We start from the raw sequence: 24,041 nt of genomic DNA, 5'->3' as shown, positions 1-24,041 counted from the left end.
ATCATATATCCCAAAGCTCTGCAGAGACTTTGTGGAGAGGATTCCTACTTGGGTGAGTAAAAACTCTGTACTCATGGGAAGACCTCTCAATTAGTGGCTAAAATGAGATTTAGAAACATATAATAAAATCTGAAATACAAAAGAAAAATAAGTATGAAAAATGAATTATGAGGACAAAAATCTTAGATAATAAATGTAACCTACACCTTCACTTGTGTCGTATTTTAGATTCCACATATAAGTGATAACATATGGTATTTATCTTTTGACTTACTTCACTTAGTATGATAATCTCTAAGTACATCCATGTTGCTGGAACCCACCGTATATTTCTAAATAGGTACTTCTAAATCAAATTTTTAAAATACCCATAGATGAACATAATCCATGTAAATTCTGCAATTATATTGGGTGAATTCTACTGGTTAGGTTACCTTAATTTTATATCAGCTAAGGTTAATAAACTATCTCTGATCTATTTCAACTAAGCATTTTGTGAAGAAAAACACAGGTGTAGTAATTATGTTTTTTTCTCCCTTATAGCATGTGCAAATTTTTCAAAATTAAATTATGTTCATGTAGACTGACCTCGTTAAAGGGGCTTCTGAAAGTTTACTCCTGCAGTTCATGAACAACTTTAACTTCATGTTGATAATCTTGCCAAGGACCTATTAGAAAAAAATTCCCATATTTGAAATTAATATTAATAGCTAACATTTACTGAGTATTTACTATGCACCAGGAACTATATTAAGACTTGACATCTGTTAACTCGTCTGATTCTTACAACATCCTTCTGACGCAGCTACTTTTATAGCCGAGGCACAGACAGATGTAGCAATTTGCCCATGATCACACAGTAAGTCACGGCAGAGGTCAGGTTTGAATCCACACAGTTGACATCATTGCCCAAAGGTTATGCTGCCTACCTTTTGCCTAGTGTGACTTCCTTTCATGGCATTTAAATTTCTTCACTACTGAAGAACAAGTAAAACAATTATTAGAACCTCAATGTGCAAATACAAAGTAGTGACCTCACAACTGTATGGCAAGGGTGCCCTGATCCTTATGGAATTTCATCTACATTGTAAAAGATATAGAAAGGTCTTGGCTACATAGAGATAAAATAGTCTCTTTTCATTTTCCTAGAGCATTAAAGTAGGAGAATTTTTAATTCTGATAGTCCTTACATCTATACAGGCAACAAGTCAGTGAAGATTTGAAAATATTAGACAACAAAGGACAGATATAAAAGGAGAATAAAACAGACATATGGAATGGAAAGGATACATGTTTGAGGAGGAATTACAATATACAGACTAAGCATTTAAGAACTCTGAATTTTAATTCCCATTCTATCACTCTTCTTATTAGCTACAATGGAGGCTACTGAGCCACTGTTTCTCCCAAGTGTTAAATGAGACACTATCCATTTCTTCTAGCAAGTTAATTTATGCTTTACAGCACAAAATTATAGCACAAAATTTCTGTATAGAACGAAATAAGATATGTGAAGTTCTGAGCTGCTCTGAAATGAAGTATGCTACTATTACCAATGATGTAAACTGGAATATAATTTCATATCTTGTATTTCTGTATAATCCATATTTCTTACTCCTAAATTCTATGTTTACATAAAAGCTTCAGAGGTAAGCAATTTTTTTTTCTGAATAATGAGTCTCCATAGGAATAGGGAATTTATATACTAAAAGACATCATACTACCTCCATTCCTTATCAGTATGATTACTGATTTTTGCTTTCTACAGAATAATATTGTGCCTAAAGAAGTTAAAGTTTGAAGGTACAGAAATGCTGAAAGAATAAGGCAAGTAAATCAACTAAAGAATTAACTTTTACCCAGTTATACAATGAATAGGTACAATGGCAAAGGGGATCCAAAATTATTTGTACACATTAAGAAATGCATTTACAAGAGACACCTATTACCCACTTTCCCAGTTGGCAGGGCACACCAACTTCTGAGAGAAACAGCATTTTGAAAATTTGATAGAATATATCAGTATAATATATCAGTATGTATGATGTATACATGCATCAGTATGACCCAGCTTGATCATTTACTTCTTTCACCAGACTTGACAACTATTTTTGCTTGTTTTCAAAAGTAAACTGTCATAGAATAGTTTCCACTTCTGAGAATATTTCTTGATGTGTCTTTTTAAAAAGCAGTGAGTAATTTCAAATAGGACTATCCAAAAATTTTGAACATCACTAGAAAAAATATGCCTTCTAACATGAGTAGCTATTTTAAATGTAAGTACTGAAAGCTGCATCACAATTTGAATCTTTTAATATTATCAGTACAGGACAAGCCACAGAATGTTCTTTCAGTGTCTACTTTCTGTATTCTAATATCCATTCTCCTCTATTTCCCAGTGATGGAATCTATAGGTTTCCCTGGGGGCTCAGTAGTAAAAGAATCTGCCTGCAACACTGAGACCAGGGTTTGATCCCTGGGTAGGGAAGATCCCCTGGAGAAGGGAATGGCAACCCACTCCAGTATTCTTGCCTGGAAAATCCCATGGACAGAGGAGCCTGGTGGGCTATAGATCATGGGGTCACAAAGAATCAGACACAACTGAGCAACTAACACACTACTTCCCAGTGAAGAAATCTTCAGGTTTACACACGTCTGCCTCCCCCGCCTTGTGACTAGGCGCAGCCGGCTGGCTGGCTACAGTCTGCTCAATGGGATGTGACTGGATTGAATATATTTGGGGTTGGGGTTGCGCCCTTGTTCTCTCTTGCCTGCTGCAGTGATACAGAGATGATGTTGTGATCTTAGACTGCCAGAGAGAAGCTGCTTCATGAGGACAGCTGAAGAGTACAGAAGGTGCCCGAGTCCCTCACACTGTGGAGCTTCCCTGGCAACTCCACATGGCTTACACTTGGAAGCTGAGATGACAGAAATCAGCTTCAGACTTGAAGGTACTTTGTTTTTGTTCAGTTCAGTCACTCAGTCGGGTCCGACTCTTTGCGACCCCATGAACCGCAGCACGCCAGACATCCCTGTCCATCACCAACTCCCGGAGTCCACCCAAACCCATGTCCATTGAGTCGGTGATGCCATCCAACCATCTCATCCTCTGTCGTCCCTTTCTCCTCCTCCCCTCAATCCTTCCCATCATCAGGGTCTTTTCAAGTGAGTCAGCTCTTTGCATCAGGTGGCCAAAGTATTGGAGTTTCAGCTTCAGCATCAGTCCTTCCAATGAACACCCAGGACTGATCTCCTTTTGGATGGACTGGTTGGATCTCCTTGCAGTCCAAGGGACTCTCAAGAGTCTTCTCCAACACCACAGTTCAGAAGCTTCAATTCTTCGGCACTCAGCTTTCTTCACAGTCCAACTCTCACATCCATACATGACCACTGGAAAAACCAGAGCCTTGACCAGATGGTCCTTTGTTGATAAAGTAATGTCTCTGCTTTTTAATATGCTGTCTAGGTTGATCATAACTTTCCTTCCAAGGAGTAAGCATCTTTTAATTTCATGGCTGCAATCACCAATTGCAGTGATTCTGGAGCCCAGAAAAATAAAGTCAGTCACTGTTTCCGCATCTATTTGCCATGAAGTGATAGGACTGGATGCCATGACCTTAGTTTTTCTGAATGTTGAGCTTTAAGCCAACTTTTTCACTCTCCTCTGTCACTTTCATCAAGAGGCTCTTTAGTTCTTCTTCACCTTCTGCCATAAGAGTGGTATCATCTGCATATCTGAGGTTATTGATATTTCTCCTGGCAATCTTGATTCCAGCTTGTGCTTCCTCCAGCCCAGCGTTTCTCATGATGTACTCGGCATATGTAAGTTAAATAAGCAGGGTGACAATATACAGCCTTGATGTACTCCTTTTCCTATTTGGAACCAGTCTGTTGTTCCATGTCCAGTTCTAACTGTTGCTTCCTGACCTGCATATAGGTTTCTCAAGGGGCAGGTCAGGTGGTCTGGTATTCCCATCTCTTTCAGAATTTTCCACAGTTTATTGTGATCCACACAGTTAAAGGCTTTGGCATAGTCAATAAAGCAGATATAGACGTTTTTCTGGAACTCTCTTGCCCTTTCGATGATCCAGCTGATGTTGACAATTCGATCCCTGGTTCCTCTGCCTTTTCTAAAACCAGCTTGAACTTCTGGAAGTTCATGGTTCACGGATTGCTGAAGCCTGGCTTAGAGAATTTTGAGTATTTCTTTACTAATGTGTGAGATGAGTGCAGTTGTGCGGCAGTTAGAGCATTCTTTGGCATTGCCTTTCTTAGGGATTGGAATGAAAACTGACCTTTTCCAGTCCTGTGGCCACTGCTGAGTTTTCCAAATTTGCCGGCATATTGAGTGCAGCACTTTCACAGCATCATCTTTCAGGATTTGAAATAGCTCAACAGGAATTCCATCACCTCCACTAGCTTTGTTCCTAGTGATGCTTTCTAAGGCCCACTTGACTTCACATTCCAGGATGTCCGGCTCTAGGTGAGTGATCACACCATCGTGATTATCTGGGTCGTGAAGATCTTTTTTGTACAGTTCTTCTGTGTATTCTTGCCACCTCTTCTTAATATCTTCTGCTTCTGTTAGGTCCATACCTTTTCTGTCCTTTATCGAGCCCATCATTGCATGAAATGTTTCCTTGGTATCTCTAATTTTCTTGAAGAGATCTCTAGTCTTTCCCATTCTATTGTTTTCCTCTATTTCTTTGCATTGATCGCTGAGGAAGGCTTTCTTATCTCTCCTTGCTATTCTTTGGAACTCTGCTTTTGTTACAGTGGCCAAACCTCTTGAACACAACTTTTTTGCTTTTTCTTCTACTAGCTTCCCCTGTATGGTTAATGTTACTAAGTACAGTCTAAACTTAAGGTACTCATTAAACTTAGACATCTGCTTCTCCAGAAGCCATTCTCCACACCAGGGGAAAGAAAGATGACCATGGGAAGACACTTGTATCAGTTAGCTCAGGCTGCCATAATAAATCATCACAAACCGGGTGGCTTGAACTACGAAATTTATTTCATCAGGGTGTTGAAGACTCAGTTCCTGGAGAGGGCTCTCTTCCTGTCTTTGAGGTGGCTGCCACGTTGCGGTGTACTCACATGACCTCTTTTCTGTATATGAGGAGAGAATGGTCTCTTCTCTTCTTATAAGGCTATTCATCCTACTGGATTACAGACCAACCTATAACACTTCATTTAACCTTACTTATTTACCCAAGTCCCTATTTCCAAATACAGTCACATTGGAGATTAAGGTTTTGGCATGATAGGGACAACAATTATGTCCTTATTAACACCTAATCTGGTCCTGCCATAATATCCCAGGCACAGCTCTATCATTTAATTTTCTACATTGAAATACGACAATCTATTTAGAATGTTGTATGAAATACAGAATCAAAACCAAACACTGACTATACTTGAAAACAAACCTGAAAAGATGAATTTCAAAATAAAAGCAGTATATATCATATAATAAATATATGTATACTGTTTAAAAAAATGTAAAATTATCTTACAATTAATAACTGTGCCATCTTCTGTGCTTCTCTTGTCAATGGATCAACAATAGCAACGACATCAAAGGACATATCATTCTCTACAGAATTTATCTTTATAATGCTAGAAAAACAAAAAATAATATGAAAGATGATCAGTTAAGTCTACTCAATTACTGAATTAATCTTAGCTATGTACATTCTTATAAATTTCTTTTTCACTGGATTAAAAAATCCTGGCTGTTTCTTCATAGAAGAAAATGCGAATTTAAAAGTTTAATGTCTGTGTTCAATAAACCAGAAAATCCCAAACAATTACAGAAAATGAAAGTAAGAAATTATGAACAAATAATTTAAAAAACTCTTCAGAGAACAATACTATTTTAGTGGGAAAAAACTCTCATAATTTTAAGCTCCTCAAATCCTCATGGATCATACAATGTAAAAAATAAAACAAAGATTTTTTTTTGTTAGTTAATTGTATTTCCTCAGCTTTGAGACGGATAAAATTAGTTACTCAGTACTTTTATTAAATTTAATAGTTTTTAAAACCCAACATATTATTAACAGGAACGCTCAGGGGAAAATCACCCAAATGGATCATATTATCTTGACCTCGGTCACCCTCTCCACACTTCCTTCCCTCTGTCCTTTCCATTCAGTCTGTCACTGATCCAAGTTCTAAGATAGAAGATGAACTATCCGTTAAACTAAAAATTTGGGAAAATTATTTAAAGTACAAAAAAGGCCAGTATGAGATAATAAATCCTACATTTAATTCAATGAAAATTTAAAGTGTATATTTAATTGAAAGTACAGAATAGTCCAATTGAATTACTGTTTTAACACTGTAACAACATAGGAAGTCAGGTTTTTTTTTTTTGCGAGGTATAAAATCAGAAAATAAGGAAGGAAGTGTCAGCCATTTTAAGTTTATGATAAACTAATTTGTCTCAATTTAGTTTTATAAAAGCAGTGATTGGAAAAGGATAATAAAATCTGTAGTTTAGTCACATAATGTCTAACTGATTATTTCTTCCTATTATAAGTGGTCCTTAAATAAGAAAAGAAAATTCCCATTGTGGACCCAGATAATTGTGTGTATGTATGAATTTTATTTCAAATATCTTAGAGGAGAAGTATTATATAGTGAAATTATAAACTAGTTTATTATTCTAAAGCAGTATTTCTCTGATGGCTATTTTTAGAAATCTAATTTTTTACAGAATAATAAATTTTCAACAAAAAAGTGTTCCATGAATAGTTACTCAACTGCACAGTTTACCAAAAATGCACCTTTGGTTTTCTTTTAACTACACCACATCTCATAACTGTCAATACACGGATGCACACTGAAAATCTCACTCCTCCACTCCAAAGGATAAAGTATTCTCTAAATTTACTTGACTAGATAGGTTCTCCCTCAGAAGATATTTGTCAACATCTCAGAGTAATGTTCCACATAACACATTCTGGGATATTCTTTTGTACATGTCGACACTTAATTAAGTGGAATTCTTTGGTAATGGAGTCTTTTATACATTGACAACATAAAGCTATTATTATTTATAATGATTATACTGCAAAAATTTCAAATGAACTTGAGTGTGGAAGAAAGACGAGAGTAAGACAAATCATATTAGTTACTTGAAACTTCATATCCTATATATATACACACATATATATATATATAATTTATTTACCATAACATAATTAACTAGAATTTGTTTCCCAATCTTATCAAAGATGTTTATTGTCTAATAACTTTTATTTATACTTTAACTTTGGCTATATCATGAACACAAATGTAACCATAACTAAGTATAGGATGCAGTGACAGAATACACAGAACTAACATCTTCTTACCTGCGACTCTCCTTAAGAAATGTGATGTCATACCGAGAGGCACGTTTAGGCAAAGAGGAAACAAGAGCATCAATTTTCATAACAAGGTCACTCAAGCTAGAGAAACAAGATAAACAATGAATGAATTTTTGGAGAAGAAAGGTCCATATTTCATCTATCATATAACACCGTAAGAAAGGGGAATTTACTGCAAAGTATCTCCAGTAGATAAACTGTATGTAAATGACCTTTCTTCCAAACTTGTAGATTCTATCAAAAGTAAAATGACTGCTGATTCTAAGGTCAACCTAGTTTTTATCATTGATATGATTGATAGCTAAGCACATAAGTGATATTCCTAATGGTGTCTATAATCATATAGAGAATCATTCAATTAGTGAAAATTTGCTGAGTTGCTGGTTATGTATCCAAGCACTTAAGAGCCACGCAGGGAAGAAAGAAGAGCAGGCAGGAAAAACAAAAAGTAAATGGTAAGATATCTACTTTCAAAGAATTTTTAATATAGTTAAGAAGCCCAGATTTCTATGGTGTCAAATTCATTCAAAAACTAAAAATGTACAAAATAAACACCTAGATTAAATATAACCATAAATCCATGACAGAGAAAATGTGTACATTTAATGATATGCTGACATATCATTAAAATATGAAAATGTGTATGTTTAATGATAACAGAAAATGTTAGCTGAATTTTAAGTAAAAAAAAAAAAGAAAAACAGAAAAGACAGGCATCTCTGTTTTATAAACAAAGAAATTCAGAGTCAGAGTGGTCGAGAACCTTGTCAGTATTTCTCTACTGTATCATTTTTTGCTGGATATATAGTTTCTGTACACTGTACATTATTTCTATTTGTAAACCATATCTTTCACAGAGCATTGCATTTAACTGCCACTTAATCACAGATTGTGGTCCACTGGAGAAAGGAATGGCAAACCGCTTTAGTATTCTTGCCTTGAGAACCCCATGAACAGTATGAAAAGGCAAAAAGATAGGACACTGAAAGATGAACGCCCCAGGTTGGTAGGTCCCAGTATGCTACTGGAGATCAGTGGAGAAATAACTCCAGAAAGAATGAAGGGATGGAGCCAAAGCAAAAACTATACCCAGTTGTGGATGGGACTGGTGATAGAAGCAAGGTCCGATGCTGTAAAGAGCAATATTGCATAGGAACCTGGAATGTTAGGCCTATGAATCAAGGCAAATTGGAAGTGGTCAAACAGGAGATGGCAAGAGTGAATGTCGACATTCTAGGAATCAGCGAACTAAAATGGACTGGAATGGGTGAATTTAACTCAGATGACCATTATATCTACTACTGTGGGCAGGAATCCCCTAGAAGAAATGGAGTAGCCATCATGGTCAACAAAAGTCCGAAATGCAGTACTTGGATGCAATCTCAAAAAAGACAGAATGATCTCTGTTCATTTCCAAGGCAAACCATTCAATATCACGGTAATCCAAGCCTATGCCCCCAACCAGTAATGCTGAAGAAGCTGAAGTTGAATGGTTCTATGAAGACCTGCAAGACCTTTTAGAACTAATACCCAAAAAAGATGTCCTTTTCATTATAGGGGACTGGAATGCAAAAGTAGGAAGTCAAGAAACACCTAGAGTAACAGGCAAATTTGGCCTTGGAGTACGGAATGAAGCAGGGCAAAGGCTAATAGAGTTTTGCCAAGAGAATGCCTTGGTCATAGCAAACACCCTCTTCCAACAACACAAGAGAAGACTCTACACATGGACATCACTAGATGATCAACACCGAAATCAGACTGATTATATTCTTTGCAGCCAAAGATGGAGAAGCTCTATAGAGTCATCAAAAACAAGACCGGGAGCTGACTGTGGCTCAGATCATGAACTTCTTATTGCCAAATTCAGACTTAAACTGAAGAAAGTAGGGAAAACCACTAGACCATTCAGGTATGACCTAAATCAAATTCCTTATGATTATATAGTGAAAGTGAGAAATAGATTTAAGGGACTATATCTGATAGACAGAGTGCCTGATGAACTATGGACGGAGGTTCGTGACACTGTACAGGAGACAGGGATCAAGACCACCCCCATGGAAAAGAAATGCAAAAAGGCCAAATGGCTGTCTGAGGAGGCCTTACGAATAGCTGTGAAAAGAAGAGAAGTGAAAAGCAAAGGAGAAAAGGAAAGATATAAGCATCTGAATGCAGATTTCCAAAGAAGAGCAAGCAGAGATAAGAAAGACTTCCTCAGCGATCAATGCAAAGAAATAGAGGAAAACAATAGAATGGGAAAAACTACAGATCTCTTCAAGAAAACTAGAGATACCAAGGGAACATTTCATGCAAAGATGGGCTCGATAAAGGACAGAAATGGTATGGACCTAACAGAAGCAGAAGATATTAAGAAGAGGTGGCAAGAATACACAGAAGAACTGTACAAAAAAGATCTTCACGACCCAGATAATCACGATGGTGTGATCACTCACCTAGAGCCAGACATCCTGGAATGTGAAGTCAGGTGGGCCTTAGAAAGCATCACTAGGAACAAAGCTAGTGGAGGTGATGGAATTCCTGTTGAGCTATTTCAAATCCTGAAAGATGATGCTGTAAAAGTGCTGCACTCAATATGCCAGCAAATTTGGAAAACTCAGCAGTGGCCACAGGACTGGAAAAGGTCAGTTTTCATTCCAATCCCTAAGAAAGGTAATCCCAAAGAATGCTCTAACTGCCGCACAACTGCACTCATCTCACACATTAGTAAAGTAATGCTCAAAATTCTCCATGCCAGGCTTCAGCAATCTGTGAACTGAGAACTTCCAGAAGTTCAAGCTGGTTTTAGAAAAGGCAGAGGAACCAGAGATCGAATTGTCAACATCGGCTGGATGATCGAAAGGGCAAGAGAGTTCCAGAAAAACGTCTATATCTGCTTTATTGACTATGCCAAAGCCTTTGACTGTGTGGATCACAATAAACTGTGGAAAATTCTGAAAGAGATGGGAATACCAGAGCACCTGACCTGCCCTGCCTCTTGAGAAACCTGTATGAAGGTCAGGAAGCAACAGTTAGAACTGGACATGGAACAACAGACTGGTTCCAAATAGGAAAGGAGTACGTCAAGGCTGTATATTGTCACCCTACTTATTTAACTTACATATGCAGAGTACATCATGAGAAACGCTGGGCTGGATGAAGCACAAGCTGGAATCAAGATTGCCGGGAAAAATATCAATAACCTCAGATATGCAGATGACACCACTCTTATGGCAGAAAGTGAAGAGGAACTAAAAAACCTCTTGATGAAAGTGACAGAGGAGAGTGAAAAAGTTGGCTTAAAGCTCAACATTCAGAAAACTAAGATCATGGCATCTTGTCCTATCATTTCATGGGAAATAGATGGGGAAACAGTGGAAACAGTGACTGACTTTATTTTTTTGAGCTCCAAAATCACTGCAGATGGTGATTGCAGCCATGAAATTAAAAGATGCTTACTCCTTGGAAGGAAAGTTATGACCAACCTAGATAGCACTTTAAAAAGCCAACAAAGGTCCGTCCAGTCAAAAACCACTGGTTTTGCCAACAAAGGTCTGTCCAGTCAAAAACTACTGGTTTTTCCAGTGGTCATGTGTGGATGTGAGAGTTGGACTGTGAAGAAAGCTGAGCGCCGAAGAATTGATGCTTTTGAACTGTGGTGTTGGAGAAGACTCTTGAGAGTCCCTTGGACTGCAAGGAGATCCAACCAGTCCACCCTAAAGGAGATCAGTCCTGGGTGTTCACTGGAAGGACTGATGTTGAAGCTGAAACTCCAATACTTTGGCCACCTCATGCGAAGAGTTGGTTGACTCATTGGAAAAGACCCTGATGCTGGGAGGGACTGGAGGCAAGAGGAGAAAGGGATGACAGAGGATGAGATGGTTGGATGGCATCACCGACTCGATGGACATGAGTTTGGGTAAACTCCGGGAGTTGGTGATGGACAGGGAGGCCTGGTGTGCTGTGATTCATGGGGTCGCAAAGAGTCGGACACGACTGAGCAACTGAACTGAATTGAACTGAAACATAAAAGAATTAATCAAAACCATAATCTACACCTAAACTTCCTTAAAGGTTTAGAAACTTAAGGTTAAATTAGCCACACAATCTCTAATATGTAAAATTGTAGGCACAATGGAGGAAATATTTGTGGTCAACATGTTCCCCATGTTTTTTAAACTGGGCTGTTATGTACTTAGAGGAGAGAGAGACCAAAAAAAAAGAAAGAAAGAAAATCTTTGAGGCCTCAAACAAACTTTTCCTAGATTTTCTGAATATCAGCTATCCAGGTCAATTTTTCTCTTTTTGAAAAGTGCTTTGAACTGAAGAGAGGAAAACTGAATGTGTTAATCCCTTGGTCATGTCTCACTCTTAGCAACCCTATGGACTGTATGGATTTCCCAGGTAAGAATACTGGAATGGATTGTCATTCCCTTTTCCAGGGAATCTTCCTGATCCAGAGACTGAAACTGCATCTCCTGAATTGGCAGGCAGGATTCTTAACACTGAGTCACTAGGAAAGCCAGATCATAAGTACCAGGGATAAATTTAAAAACACATGTGTAAGACTTCATGGGGAAAAAGTGGAAGCTTCACTGAAGAATCTAAAAGGAACACTGTGCTATGCTTGGTTGCTCAGGTGTGTTCGACTCTTTCCAATCACATGAACTGTGGGCCGCCAGGTTCCTCTGTCCACTGAGATTCTCCAGGCAAGAACACTGGAGTGAGTTGCCAAGCCCTCCTCCAGGGGATCTTCCCAACCCAGGGATCAAACCCAGGTCTCGTGCACTGCAGGCGGATTCTTTACCAGCTGAGCCACCAGGGAAGCCCAAAAGGGACTCTAAAGACCCTGAATAAGTGTGTCTTCTACCTACTTACCTACCTACATATATATGTATGTATGTACGTCTGCACAGTTTCATATAAATAATATATGTATGTATTTAATGGGTAAGATAATGCAATATTACATAAAGATGGCAATTCTTTTTAAACAATAAATTCAAAGAAATTCACATAAAAATAGCAGGAAGGTTTTCTGTAGAACTTGTTATTCTGGTCCTAACAATATTTATATGAAAGTGTAGCCAAAAAAAAAAAAAGGTCAAGACAACTTTCAAGAAGTAGCAGGAGTAATTTTCACTATCTGCTATTGAAATTTATTATAAAGCTGTGGTAGTTAGAACATGGGACTGCATAAGACAAGACATCGGTGGAACAGTATAAAGATCTAAGAAGAATTAAAGACATACATCAGAAAAAAAGCAAAACTGTAAAACTTTTAGAAGACAATAAAGGAGAATACCTTTATGATTTCAGACCAAGGGAAATATTTATACACCCTATACACACACACACACGAGTGCACACCCTTCACTTCACATACAGATCACAAATTACAAAGGAAAAACCCAGAGAATATTTTGACATTAAAAAAAAAAAAAAAACTTCTTTGTAAAAAGTTACAATTGAATAGCCAAGCCACAAACTGGAATAGTATACTGATACTTTATATATAGTATCAGTATAGTATACTGATAAAGATACATATACCACATGTTTATAAATCACTGAAAGAAGAAAACCCAACAGATAACTAAGCAAAAAGCATGAACATATCTTTTACAGAAGAGCAAACAAATTAAAACAATCATGTGAGAAGAAATTCAACTTTACTAGAAGACAAGGAAGTATAATTAAAACAAAATGCACTTCCTTGTCTTCTAGAAAGGAACTGTAAATTAAAACAAGATGCATTCAAGAGAGAGGGGACATATGTATACCTATGGCTGATTCACATTGATGTATGGCAGAAACTAATACAATATTTAAAGCAATTATCCCTCAATTAAAAATTAAAAAAAACAAGATGTAATTTCACATCCATAAGATAGGAAATGAACAGGTTGGGTAACACCAATATTGGTGAGGACTTCAGGAAACAAGGACTAATTCATTTCTGGTGGGAGTGTTAATTGTTCCAACTCTTTTGAAGGACAGAATTTAGCAGTATCTGATAAAGCTGAAGGTATGTCTATCCTAAACCCAGTAACAACACTCCTTTAGTCTAGCGAAACTCACACATTGCACAAGGAGACATGTAAACTAAGTTCATGATAGCATTTGCATAATAGTAATGAACTAAAGGCAGGTTAATTGTACTTCAGTAATGGAGTATATAAATGAATTGCAATATATTCACAAAATACTAGAAAGAAATTGAAATGAATAAATTCAGTCTATATACATGAAAATGGGAAAATGGATAAAGTTCCTACAGAGGCAGACTGCAAAAGGAGCCTAGGTATAACAGCATATCTCTAAAAAAGTCAAGGCTTTAACACAATAAACATTAATAATAGATATTTACATATGAAGCAAAAGTATAAAGGCAAATAGAGGAATCATGCTTACAACATTTAAGAAAATGGCTACCTCTTGGGGAGGGAGGAGAATGGGACGGATGGAAAGAAAACAAAAGAGATAGATCCAAGGCAAATAAAATATTAACATCTACAGTTTGGGAGTGGTATTTTCTACTATTTCTTTATATTCTCTGCATGTCTTTTATTGTATCTTCAGTTGGTACCTGAAACATTTTCTAATCTTAAAAAGAAATCAGAGGCAAAATACCAAACTCCAAAATGAAATGCTCTTATGATTTTAAATACTTACTTCTTTGAGTTCATTTCTGTATTTTCAACAATGTCTTCAATGTTCTCTACTAACTTAGTAAATGTTATCTTTTCCAACAAGTAAAAATCTTCTGCATAGAAGTCTTCACCTACAGGCCCTAAGAACTTAAAAATAAAAACAATTATATTATTGTGTGTCTTCTCAAGATCTCAATCTGTGACAGGTATTTTCTTATCAAATAGGTATTTCTTTAAGCAAAAACTGATTAAACAGATAATGGTTATTTATCCCACCATTTACTAAATCCACTGAGAAACATGAGAAAAGTATTTCCTCACTTCAAGATTACAAGTTAACATTTGTATAAATACCAAAATCAACATGGCAAAAAAAAAAAAATCAGCAAATTATTTCCATTTGAAAGTTTTACTTTGAAACATAATGCTTTCAAAAACCTAAGTCTTTTCATTTTAAAGTAAATTATTCAAATAATTATCTATATTTCATAAATCTTTTACTTTCAACATTATTTAATCTCTTAATTGTAGTCCATACTATACACATCTGAAAATATAAATAAGGCATAAAAGAACAAAACCAAGAGACAAATCACATAATTTCTTAATAATACCAACCAATCTTCATCTAACCAATGTTGCATAAACTGCTGGCGCACAGCAAGGTCATGTAGGTTAGTTTTAAATCAGTAACTGCAGAAGTGGGAAGCTGTAAACTTGCCAGACACCTAATTTCTCAGGATGTCTATCCCATCACAACCACTCCAACTGTGCTACCATTATCATTTTGGGGGAAAGCTAGTACGTACATCATCATCATAGTATGACCATAATAAGCCTTGATATAGAAGGTGAGTCCTGGCATAGTCTTATGAACAGTTAGACTTAAAGACAATTAGAAAACATGTCAACCAGAATGTTTTTTTTTCCCTTGGCAAAAGACCAAAAAGAAACAGTTGCAGTGGATTTTCTTACTTCCCCTTCATATGCTTCTGCAATTAATATTTTCTAAAAATTAATAAAGCATAGTTCTTCAATCTTTTCTCATTTGCTCATAACAAAGGTGAAATTAGCTGGAATATTGGCATCCAGCTAAACAAATACCATGTTTCACTTTAAACATAAAACCTGGTCTCTTAAATGTACAAAAAATATGTGCTATAATACTAAAAGTACACATATCAATACTTCATTTCCTTAAGATGGCTGTCAATTTTAAGGTTAACTTTCAAAGCACCTTCAATGTTATATTTTTTGGACTATGGATAGGATAGGCCTGGAAAATAGCTGAATTTTATCTATACCACTTCTAGTGATCAAGTAGTTTTTTGTTAATAACTCAAAAAAAGGAAATAAAATCTCAAACTATTTTCCTCAGGGATTAACAAGATTGGGAATCTGTACTGATTAAATTCAACAGAAAACTGGCACTATTTCACCTATGTAAGTTCAAATAGCTAGCAGAAACTCTGTTTTTCTGTGCTTTAGTTCTTCTACTTAAAATTGAATGTAATGTTTGTGGAATAAAATGTTAGTGTAAAATCACATAAGGGCCAAATTGAGAAATGGAACATCAGATTTGAAAATCATGTAATAGTACTATAAAACCTATCTGGAGCTTAAATCTTCTTTACATTTTGGAAATGAGACTTTTCAGTTAAACAGAATAACTGCTGTAACAGAAATGCACTACCTCCTTTGACAGATCATTAACATTTTAGAAAACTCTGTTAAAATGTTCATGCACATACCGAATAAAAATCTCTCTCTACTTGTTGAAGTTTCATCCACTGGCCCTGACTCTATACTGACTCTCAATGAACATAAAATCTGTGAAAAGTGAAAGTGAAGTCGCTCAGTCGTGTCCAACTCTTTGCGACCCCATGGACTGTAGCCTACCAGACTTCTCCAACCATGGGATTTTCCAGGCAAGAATACTGGAGTAGGTTGCCATTTCCTTCTCCAGGGGATCGTCCCAACCCAGGGATCGAACTCGGGTCTCCCATACTGCAGGCAGACGCTTTACCCTTTGAGCCACCCAAATCTGTAAAAGTACCCAACAGTTCTCATGATAGCCTTCAGAGATTTAGAGAAAAGAAAAGTTAATATTTACTGAAAATTTACTCTATGTCTGGGGCCATTCTATGTGCTTTAGGTGTAAAAGCATATTTAATCCTCTGACAACTTTGTAAAACATACTATTACATTTTCTATTGTCCAAATGAACAAATTTTATGACAAAGGTCATATAATTAATGGTGTAACTGGAATCTAAATCCAAACTGTCCTGCTAAACGAAAAGGCCTTGCTTGTTTCCCTACTCTCTGCTGTACCATCTCTGTCAGTAATCTGTAAGTACACGGCATAACTGTTGTTCAGTCACTCAGTCATGTCTGACTCTGCAACCCCATGGACTACAGCATGCCAGGCATCCCTGTTCTTCACCATCTCCCAGAGCTTGCTCAAACGCATGTCCACTGAGTTGGTGATGCCGTCCAACCATCTCATCCTCTGCTGTCAGCTTATTCTCCTGCTTCAATCTTTCCCAGGGTCAGGATCTTTTTTAAGAACTCAGTTCTTCGCATCAGGCGGCCAAAGTATTGAAGCTTCAGCATCAGTCCTTCCAATGAATAGTCAGGACTGATATCCTTTAGGATTGACTAATTTGATCTCCTTTCAGTCCCAGGACTCTCAAGAATCTCCAACATCACAGTTCAGAAACATCAATTCTTCAGTGCTCAGCCTTCTTTATGGTCCAACTCGCACATCCACATGTGACTACTGGAAAAATCACAGCTTTGACTGTAAGGACCTTTGTCAGCAAATTTATTTATTTATTTTATTATGGAGTGTAATAAGAATAAATATAATTGTATTGGGTTAGCTACAAAGTTCATTCAGATTTTTCTATAAGATGTTATGGAAAAACCTAAACAAACTTTTTGGCCAAACCAACAGCAACAGTATTATTTAGGGTTTTATTTAATATTAAAATAGATTTTAAATTCTTTAGCATGTCAGTAAGAAAGTATGAGATCAATACTCCCTAGTTTTGATCATTTATAAACAATTTTAACTTTGAATATGTTTCAATTCTAATGTAAATATTTTGACAGGTTCAAAATGAAGATTGATTCTAAAATGTCAGAATTATTTTGAACATTAAATTATCTTGTTCAGAATTATAGCTACCTGCTACAATTGCTATGATTATTGTGTTTTATAAAAGCATTACTCTTGAGACACAGTAATAAGCTAAGTACTACATTATAGTTCAAAAACCACAGTACTTATTTTCAGATATATCACACTTTTCTATTTCAAACCACAATCCTACAAATACAAAGATAATAAAAATTATAATTTTTCATTAGTCAACATAAAAAGTCATATATTTGACTTCCTAACTATCTCCAGTCCTGACCTCTCCCCTGAACTTAACTCATGTCCAGTTGCTGACTCAACCAGTCTACTCACAAGTCCAGGACGGAACACTGAACTCTTACTATATGCAGAACTGAATTCTCTATCTGATCTTCCTTTTCCTTTGAACAAGCCCACTCCTCCTGCAAAGTCTTCCTTACCTTAAAACAATGCAACTTTATTCTGCTGGTCATGCAGTTCTCTCACATCCCACAGCAAATCTGTAAGCAATTCCTGTTCACCCTTCCTTCAAAATACATCTCACGTCTACTCTCTATTTCCACTAGAGCCATTCTGGTCCAGGCCACCATCAGCTCTCACTTGATCTACTGTAATAGCTCCTAACTGGCTTCCAGCCTCTACAGTCTATTCTCCATGTGATAGCCACTAATGATCCAAATAAAATGTAAGTCAGTTTATGTCAATCCCCTCTCCAGAACAATGAGCTTCTCAACTCATTCAGAGTAAAACCGCACCTGATCTGGCCCCCCAGCTACTTCTCTCCTGTTCTCCTCATATCTGCTATTCTTAGAACACACAGACATAACCTCATCTCAGGACTTTGTACTCCCTGTCCCCTCTCCCTAGAACATTCTTCTTCCAGATATGCAATGCAGTTTGCTCTCTCACCTCTTTTGGTTCTCTGTCCAAATAACCCCATATAAATAAGGACACTATTTGTTTTTGTTCCCTGTGCATCACAATGTAAACTCCACAAAAACATGTTTTTTTCACTACTATACTCTTGGATTCCAGAAGAATGTTCAGTTCATGGCAAGATTACAGCTAAATCCTTTTGTCAATTTCAAGGAAAATGAGAAGAAAAGAGTTCTAAAAGAAATAAGCTGAACCTAACTATAATATTTATCACTAATATTGATAACAATATTATCATGGCTGAGTTACATTAAGCCATGACAAAGAAAGCATAGAGTAACTTTTCCATTATGTATAACCAAAAGGCAAATTAATAGATACAGCAGGCTGTAACTTTTTACCCCTTAAAATGCCTGACAAAGTCAAAGGTAGCCTTATACTTTAAAATTGTTCTAAAAAGTTTTCTTTCTTCCCAAAGCAATTGCTAAAGAAAAAAAAGAAGCAATACCATTTTTGGGCTTTCAAATAGCTCACTATCAAAATTCACTAACACTATTATAATCATAAATGCCAACTGTTGTCACCAATTTTACAGTAGCACTGTACATGAGTCTCGCTACCTTTAGGAGCTAACACAATTAGCACTAGAACTGTTACACTGAAGAAGAAATACTTAATTTGTGGATGATATGAGTCCCTCATTATTCTCCAATTTCTATTATTTACAGATTCAGATAAGAAAGAAAGAATAAGCATAATTTTAAGGGAATGATAATATGGGAATGGAGCACAGAGGGAACAGAACTCATAAAAATGTAGAAAACTGAGCTTTGATGATGACTTAGGGATATACAATTTGATGCTTCAAGCAGAGGTATGTCAAACACACTGCATTAGCTGATTTCTAAAAATACTTAAGCACCAGATTCAATTTTTAAAAACTTAAATCACACCTGAGAAAGAAAACTAGACTATCATACTAAAAATATTAATAAGTAGCTATCATCCACTAATTTTGTATGTATCTATTACAACTCCCTAATCAACTGGAAAAATATTCTTAGTATATTAAGAGAAAAAAAGTGTGATTATAATTATGTATTTAAAAAACAGACAAGGCTATGCAGAGTAGAAACAAAGGATTTGAAGGTAAAACCTAGAGGGTGGGATGGTATGGGAGATAGGAGAAAGATTCAAGAGGGAGGGGACATATGTATACCTATGGCTGATTCATGTTGATGTACGGCAGAAACTAACACAATATTGCAAAGCAATTATCCTCCAATTAAAAATAAATAAATTTTTTAAAAAAGAAAAAATCTTTATTAGGATGTTGGGAATAAGAGTGACCTTCCCCATAGTTTTTAAAAATTATATTAATACAAATACTACAAATAATACAAACACAAATTATATTAATACAAATATTATAAATAATACACAAATAATACAAATATAACATAAAATTATATTAATTATATTTGTGGTATAACTTTACACCACAAAACCTACAAAGGTATTATTAATATAATCAATTGTAGAAAAAAGCGACAAACAGAAAAAAGATGTACTTTATACACACAATTTACAACAGTGATTCTCAATTACAATGTTGTAATATATACTAAACTGCTTGTTCTAATACTTACCTTATAAAAGCTATCCCCAAAGAACATCCTCAGCCACATCCAATGTTATCATCAATGGGGGTAGGGGTGAAGACACAGGGAGCGTGCCATGAACTAAATGATCTCAGAGGCCAGTTTATTTATGCTGAGACCTGTCTGGCGTGAGCCTCTGTGTGTACTGCATTAGGTGTATTGTAACAGAAAATGTTTGAGACCTTTGTATCACAGTGTCACTGAGAAAAGTAAGCAATCACTTTTTCTACTTACCCTCCCATTGCTGACAACACCATTTTCTCCAGGACTCAATTTAAGTACATCTCGGCAGAACAACTGGTGAGTTCGAAAAATATTCACTCCAATGGTATTATATTTTTTCTCAAAGGCATTTTTATCCATCCCCTAAGGCATAAGTTAAGAATGATAAAAACAATAAGAGAACAGTAAATACACAAAATAATTTTTTAACATAGCTTACTTTAATAAGTCATTAAAAACTTAAAATTACATTAACTTTTGATTTTTAAAAGTACCATCTTGTTCTGAAATTACATTTTAAAAAAAGAATGCCTTCTTGGCAAGGCAATTACAATACTTGTAAATCCTGTTATAAGTAGATAGCTTGCTATTCCTTTGTTGAGAATTTGGGGTAGATTACTGATTAATAAAATGCTAGGGAACATCATTTAAAAAAATGTAACATTAAAAAATAAAATACAACGTTTATTAAATTCTGAACTCAGTACTTCCATTTTGGTGTGCTCAACTAAAAAATACTGGTTAAAATAAAAATACTCTGTCTCATTCCAATCCCACAAAACCAGTTTAGTAATAGTACATTTAAATTCTGAAACACAAAAGTAATATTATCCATCTCAGTGTGTATCAAACATGAAGTGAAAGTCGCTCAGTCATGTCTGACTCTTTGCGACCCCATGGACTATACAGTTCATGGAATTCTCCAGACCAGAATGCTGAAGTGGGTAGTCTTTCTGTTCTCCAAGGGATCTTCCCAACCCAGGGATCGAACCCAGGTCTCCCTCATTGCAGGTGGATTCTTTCAAACATTAATATGCATACAAATCACCTGGGTGACTTGTTAAAATATAGACTGTACTGGAGTAGATCCAGGGTGGGCCTTGCCTTCTGCATTTTTATCATGTTCCTGGAATACCTACTATATCAGAAAAGATTCCCTGCCTGCCCAAGGCACAGCCACAGGTGGGTACTGAGCTCTAGAAATCTGGCTAGTATGACTGAGAAATTTACTGTAATTTTATTTAAATTTAGAACAGCCACATGAAGTTGTGGCTACAGTATCAGACAGTGCAGCCCTAGAACTTCACTTTCAGAATCTCTCAAGTCAACTCCTCTCTGATCACAAGCTGCTGACCCTCCAGCTCATTCACTGCAGTGTCACCAGAACAACCATTAGTCAACCCTTCAGTCCCTTGATCCAACCACTTATTGTCTATCGTGCTTTCCATATCATAATTTTTCTCCTAACCAAGGTCTACCTCAGAGCCCTTTACCATAGCAAAAACAGTGCATGCTCAGTTCCCTTGAATGCCTCCTCTCAGTTATAATCACTTGGCAAAACCTCAACTCTGGTTAAACATAATTCTGTTTACTCTGCAACAGGATCCAAACAGTGTTAGGATGGCTGGAGAAACACATGCGGCCAACACTGATCTCACTTTCAGTTATGGTCACTAATCTCAAGAGAGCCCTCAGAAATTTTCCTATACCACTGTTGATTCACTTTCTCACTCTCAGAACAATAGGAAAACACTTGACATTCTCTTCTCTTCCCTCCAACCTCTAAGAGCACCTACTCCCATCCTAATATTTAGCTAATGATCTGACTTTTTTTGAAAACGGAATCAATCAGAAGAGAAGTACTCATCTTGCTATGACCAAATAAATCTACCCTGTTCTTAAATCAACACTTAGAACTTGTGCAGTGGGTCCCAGGACCTCTTTTCTACTCAAGAAACATCTTCCCACTTTGCTCCTTTCTCTCCAGATCATCCTTATATTTGGATGGACTGTTTTCATTAGCATACCAAAAAAGTGAAATCCTTCCCTGACCTCAAGTCCTATTCTAGCTACACAGTATTTCTCTGTTCTCCGCATAGGAAAATTCCTTTAGAAAGCTACGAATACTTGCTGTCTTTTATGATTTCTGATTTCCCTTTCTCTCTTGACTCTAGTTCACCTTTATACCTACTACTTCATTGAAACTGTTCTTATCAGTCACCAACGACCACCTTCCTAATTTCAAGACATCTGGCATAGTTGACCATGTCCTTCTATAAATACTTTCTTCAGATCCACTGTATTCTTGAATCTGGTATATTCTTCTTACAGACTTTCCATGGCTTGATATCTCACTTCATTCAGAGCTTTGCCCAAACAACAGCTCTTTAGAGATGCCTTCCCGTGACCACTCCAGCTAAAAGAACATCCCTCAAACAGTATACTTTCTTATAATCTTTTTTTCTAGCACCACTTACCTTTTCTTTCCCATTACAGTGTAAGTCCATAAGAACAGGGATTCTATCTGCCTTGTTCACAAGTATTTTCCCCATTGTCTGGGAGTCAATCAATAAATTTTTTGAATGGATTAATGAGTCTTTCTTCCAGAGCATCAGCTTTTACCTTAGAATTTTTCCCTGTACTGGATCCCTTCAGTGAAATAACTGAGGATTATTCACATATTCCTTTAACTCCCAATTCTTCACATAAGTACATATCCAAACTAGAAAGCCATTAAGATCATTGAGTAGTAGCTGAAATATCTGAAATTTGATATGTTCAGTGCTTCTATGCAAAGCCATATCATTTAAAGAGGACCTTTCCCACAGTAAAGCTTATGATCCCCATTTGATTATACTTACTGATTTTTTGGCAACGTATCTCCAAGCACACTGAAATATTTTTGAAATATGCAACAGATATGTATCTATTATTTCAAACAAATAGCTACTAACCTCAGTAAGCAATGTTTTAATTTTATTTCCAGAGTAAATAGCTGCAGCAGTTTTTTCTTCCGCCAGTTTCCTGAGAAAGTTTCTCAAAAAGCTGTTTTTCAGTGTAAGAAAAGCTGCCAGAATTCCTCTAGAAATAGTTGTGTTTTCTTCATCTATTTTTGATGTAGGATTATAAACAACCCCCAACCGACTATGACCACTTCTTTTCTGCAAAACACATTTAAAGGTGATAAAGATCAGTATTTTACACATACTTTTACAATGGAATTTTGTAAATCTCATAAAATTTTCAAAGACTAAAATCATACGAAGTACACTTGATCCTTGAACAATGCAGGGGTCAGATGCACCAACCCCCTGAGCAGTCGAAAATCCACTTATAGTTGGCCCTCCATATTCAAAGTTCCACATCTGTAGAGTCAGCCAACCACAGATGACATAATACTGTAGTATTTACTACTGAAAAAGATTTGTGCATAAGTGGATCCATGCTGTTCAAACCCTGCTGCTGAAAGAGCAAAAGTATATTCTTTGACTACAGTATAATTAAGTTAGAAATCAATCACCAAAAGAAAATTAGAACATCAGTCTAATTTTTATGAGATAACCCAGCATCTACAAATGTTTTTTAAATGTTACATTTGTGCTTTGCAAGAACATATACTATGCAATGTGTATTTTTCTATCAATATTCATTAGGTAAAGTTTGGGGATTTTATTACTCAAATCATCTGTACATCCCTATTGATTTTCTGTTTACTTGTTTTACTTATTACTGAGATAGATATGTAAAAAAATAGTACAATATGGAGGCTGGTAGACCAAGATCAGCGTGCCAGAATGGTCAGGTGCTGGTGAGGACCCTGTTCTGGGTTGCATTTTCTAATTTCTCCTTGGATCCTTACATGACAGAAAGAGAGTAGGCTAGCTCTAGGACCTCTTCTTGTAAGAGCACTAATCCCATTTATGAGGACTCCACCCTAATGACCTAATTACCTCCTAAAGGTCCCATCTTCAAATATCAGCACATTGAGGATTAGATTTGAACATTAAAATTTTGAAAGAAAAGAAAAAAGTGTTAGCCACTCAGTAGTGTCCGACTCTGTGTGATCCCATGGACCGTAGCCTGCCAGGCTTTTTTGTCCATGGAATTCTCTAGGTAAGAATGCTGGAGTTGTTTGCCATTTCCTTCTCCAGGGATCTTCCCCACTCAGGGATCAAACCTGAGTCTCCTACACTGCAAGAAGATTCTTTACCATCTGAGCCGCCAGGGAAGCCCTATAAATTTTTGGAGGGACACAAACATTCAGCACATACACGCCATTAGACATGTACATGTATGTGCAACAGCAAGGACTAGGAGAGAATATACAAGTC

The 24,041-nt window shown here is 36.4% G+C and overlaps 1 protein-coding gene across 2 annotated transcripts in view; it reads right to left on the bottom strand.

Moving 5' to 3' along the window:
- Positions 1 to 24,041, bottom strand: part of UGGT2 (UDP-glucose glycoprotein glucosyltransferase 2) — a 136,861-nt gene that overhangs the window by 32,727 nt on the left and 80,093 nt on the right. For both annotated transcript variants that reach the window (XM_043478321.1, XM_043478322.1), the window contains 6 exons: positions 22,665 to 22,871; positions 19,942 to 20,073; positions 14,049 to 14,173; positions 7,365 to 7,460; positions 5,520 to 5,622; positions 589 to 668 (listed from right to left, as the gene is read on the bottom strand). In XM_043478321.1, the coding sequence (XP_043334256.1) occupies positions 589 to 668; positions 5,520 to 5,622; positions 7,365 to 7,460; positions 14,049 to 14,173; positions 19,942 to 20,073; positions 22,665 to 22,871 (743 nt within the window). The remainder of the gene's footprint in view (positions 1 to 588; positions 669 to 5,519; positions 5,623 to 7,364; positions 7,461 to 14,048; positions 14,174 to 19,941; positions 20,074 to 22,664; positions 22,872 to 24,041) is intronic.

Source organism: Cervus canadensis, chromosome 9, assembly GCF_019320065.1.
Source record: "Cervus canadensis isolate Bull #8, Minnesota chromosome 9, ASM1932006v1, whole genome shotgun sequence".
Lineage (NCBI taxonomy): Eukaryota > Metazoa > Chordata > Mammalia > Artiodactyla > Cervidae > Cervus > Cervus canadensis.
Note: the sequence above shows the minus strand (reverse complement) of the source record. Positions and strands in the feature narration are given on the sequence as shown.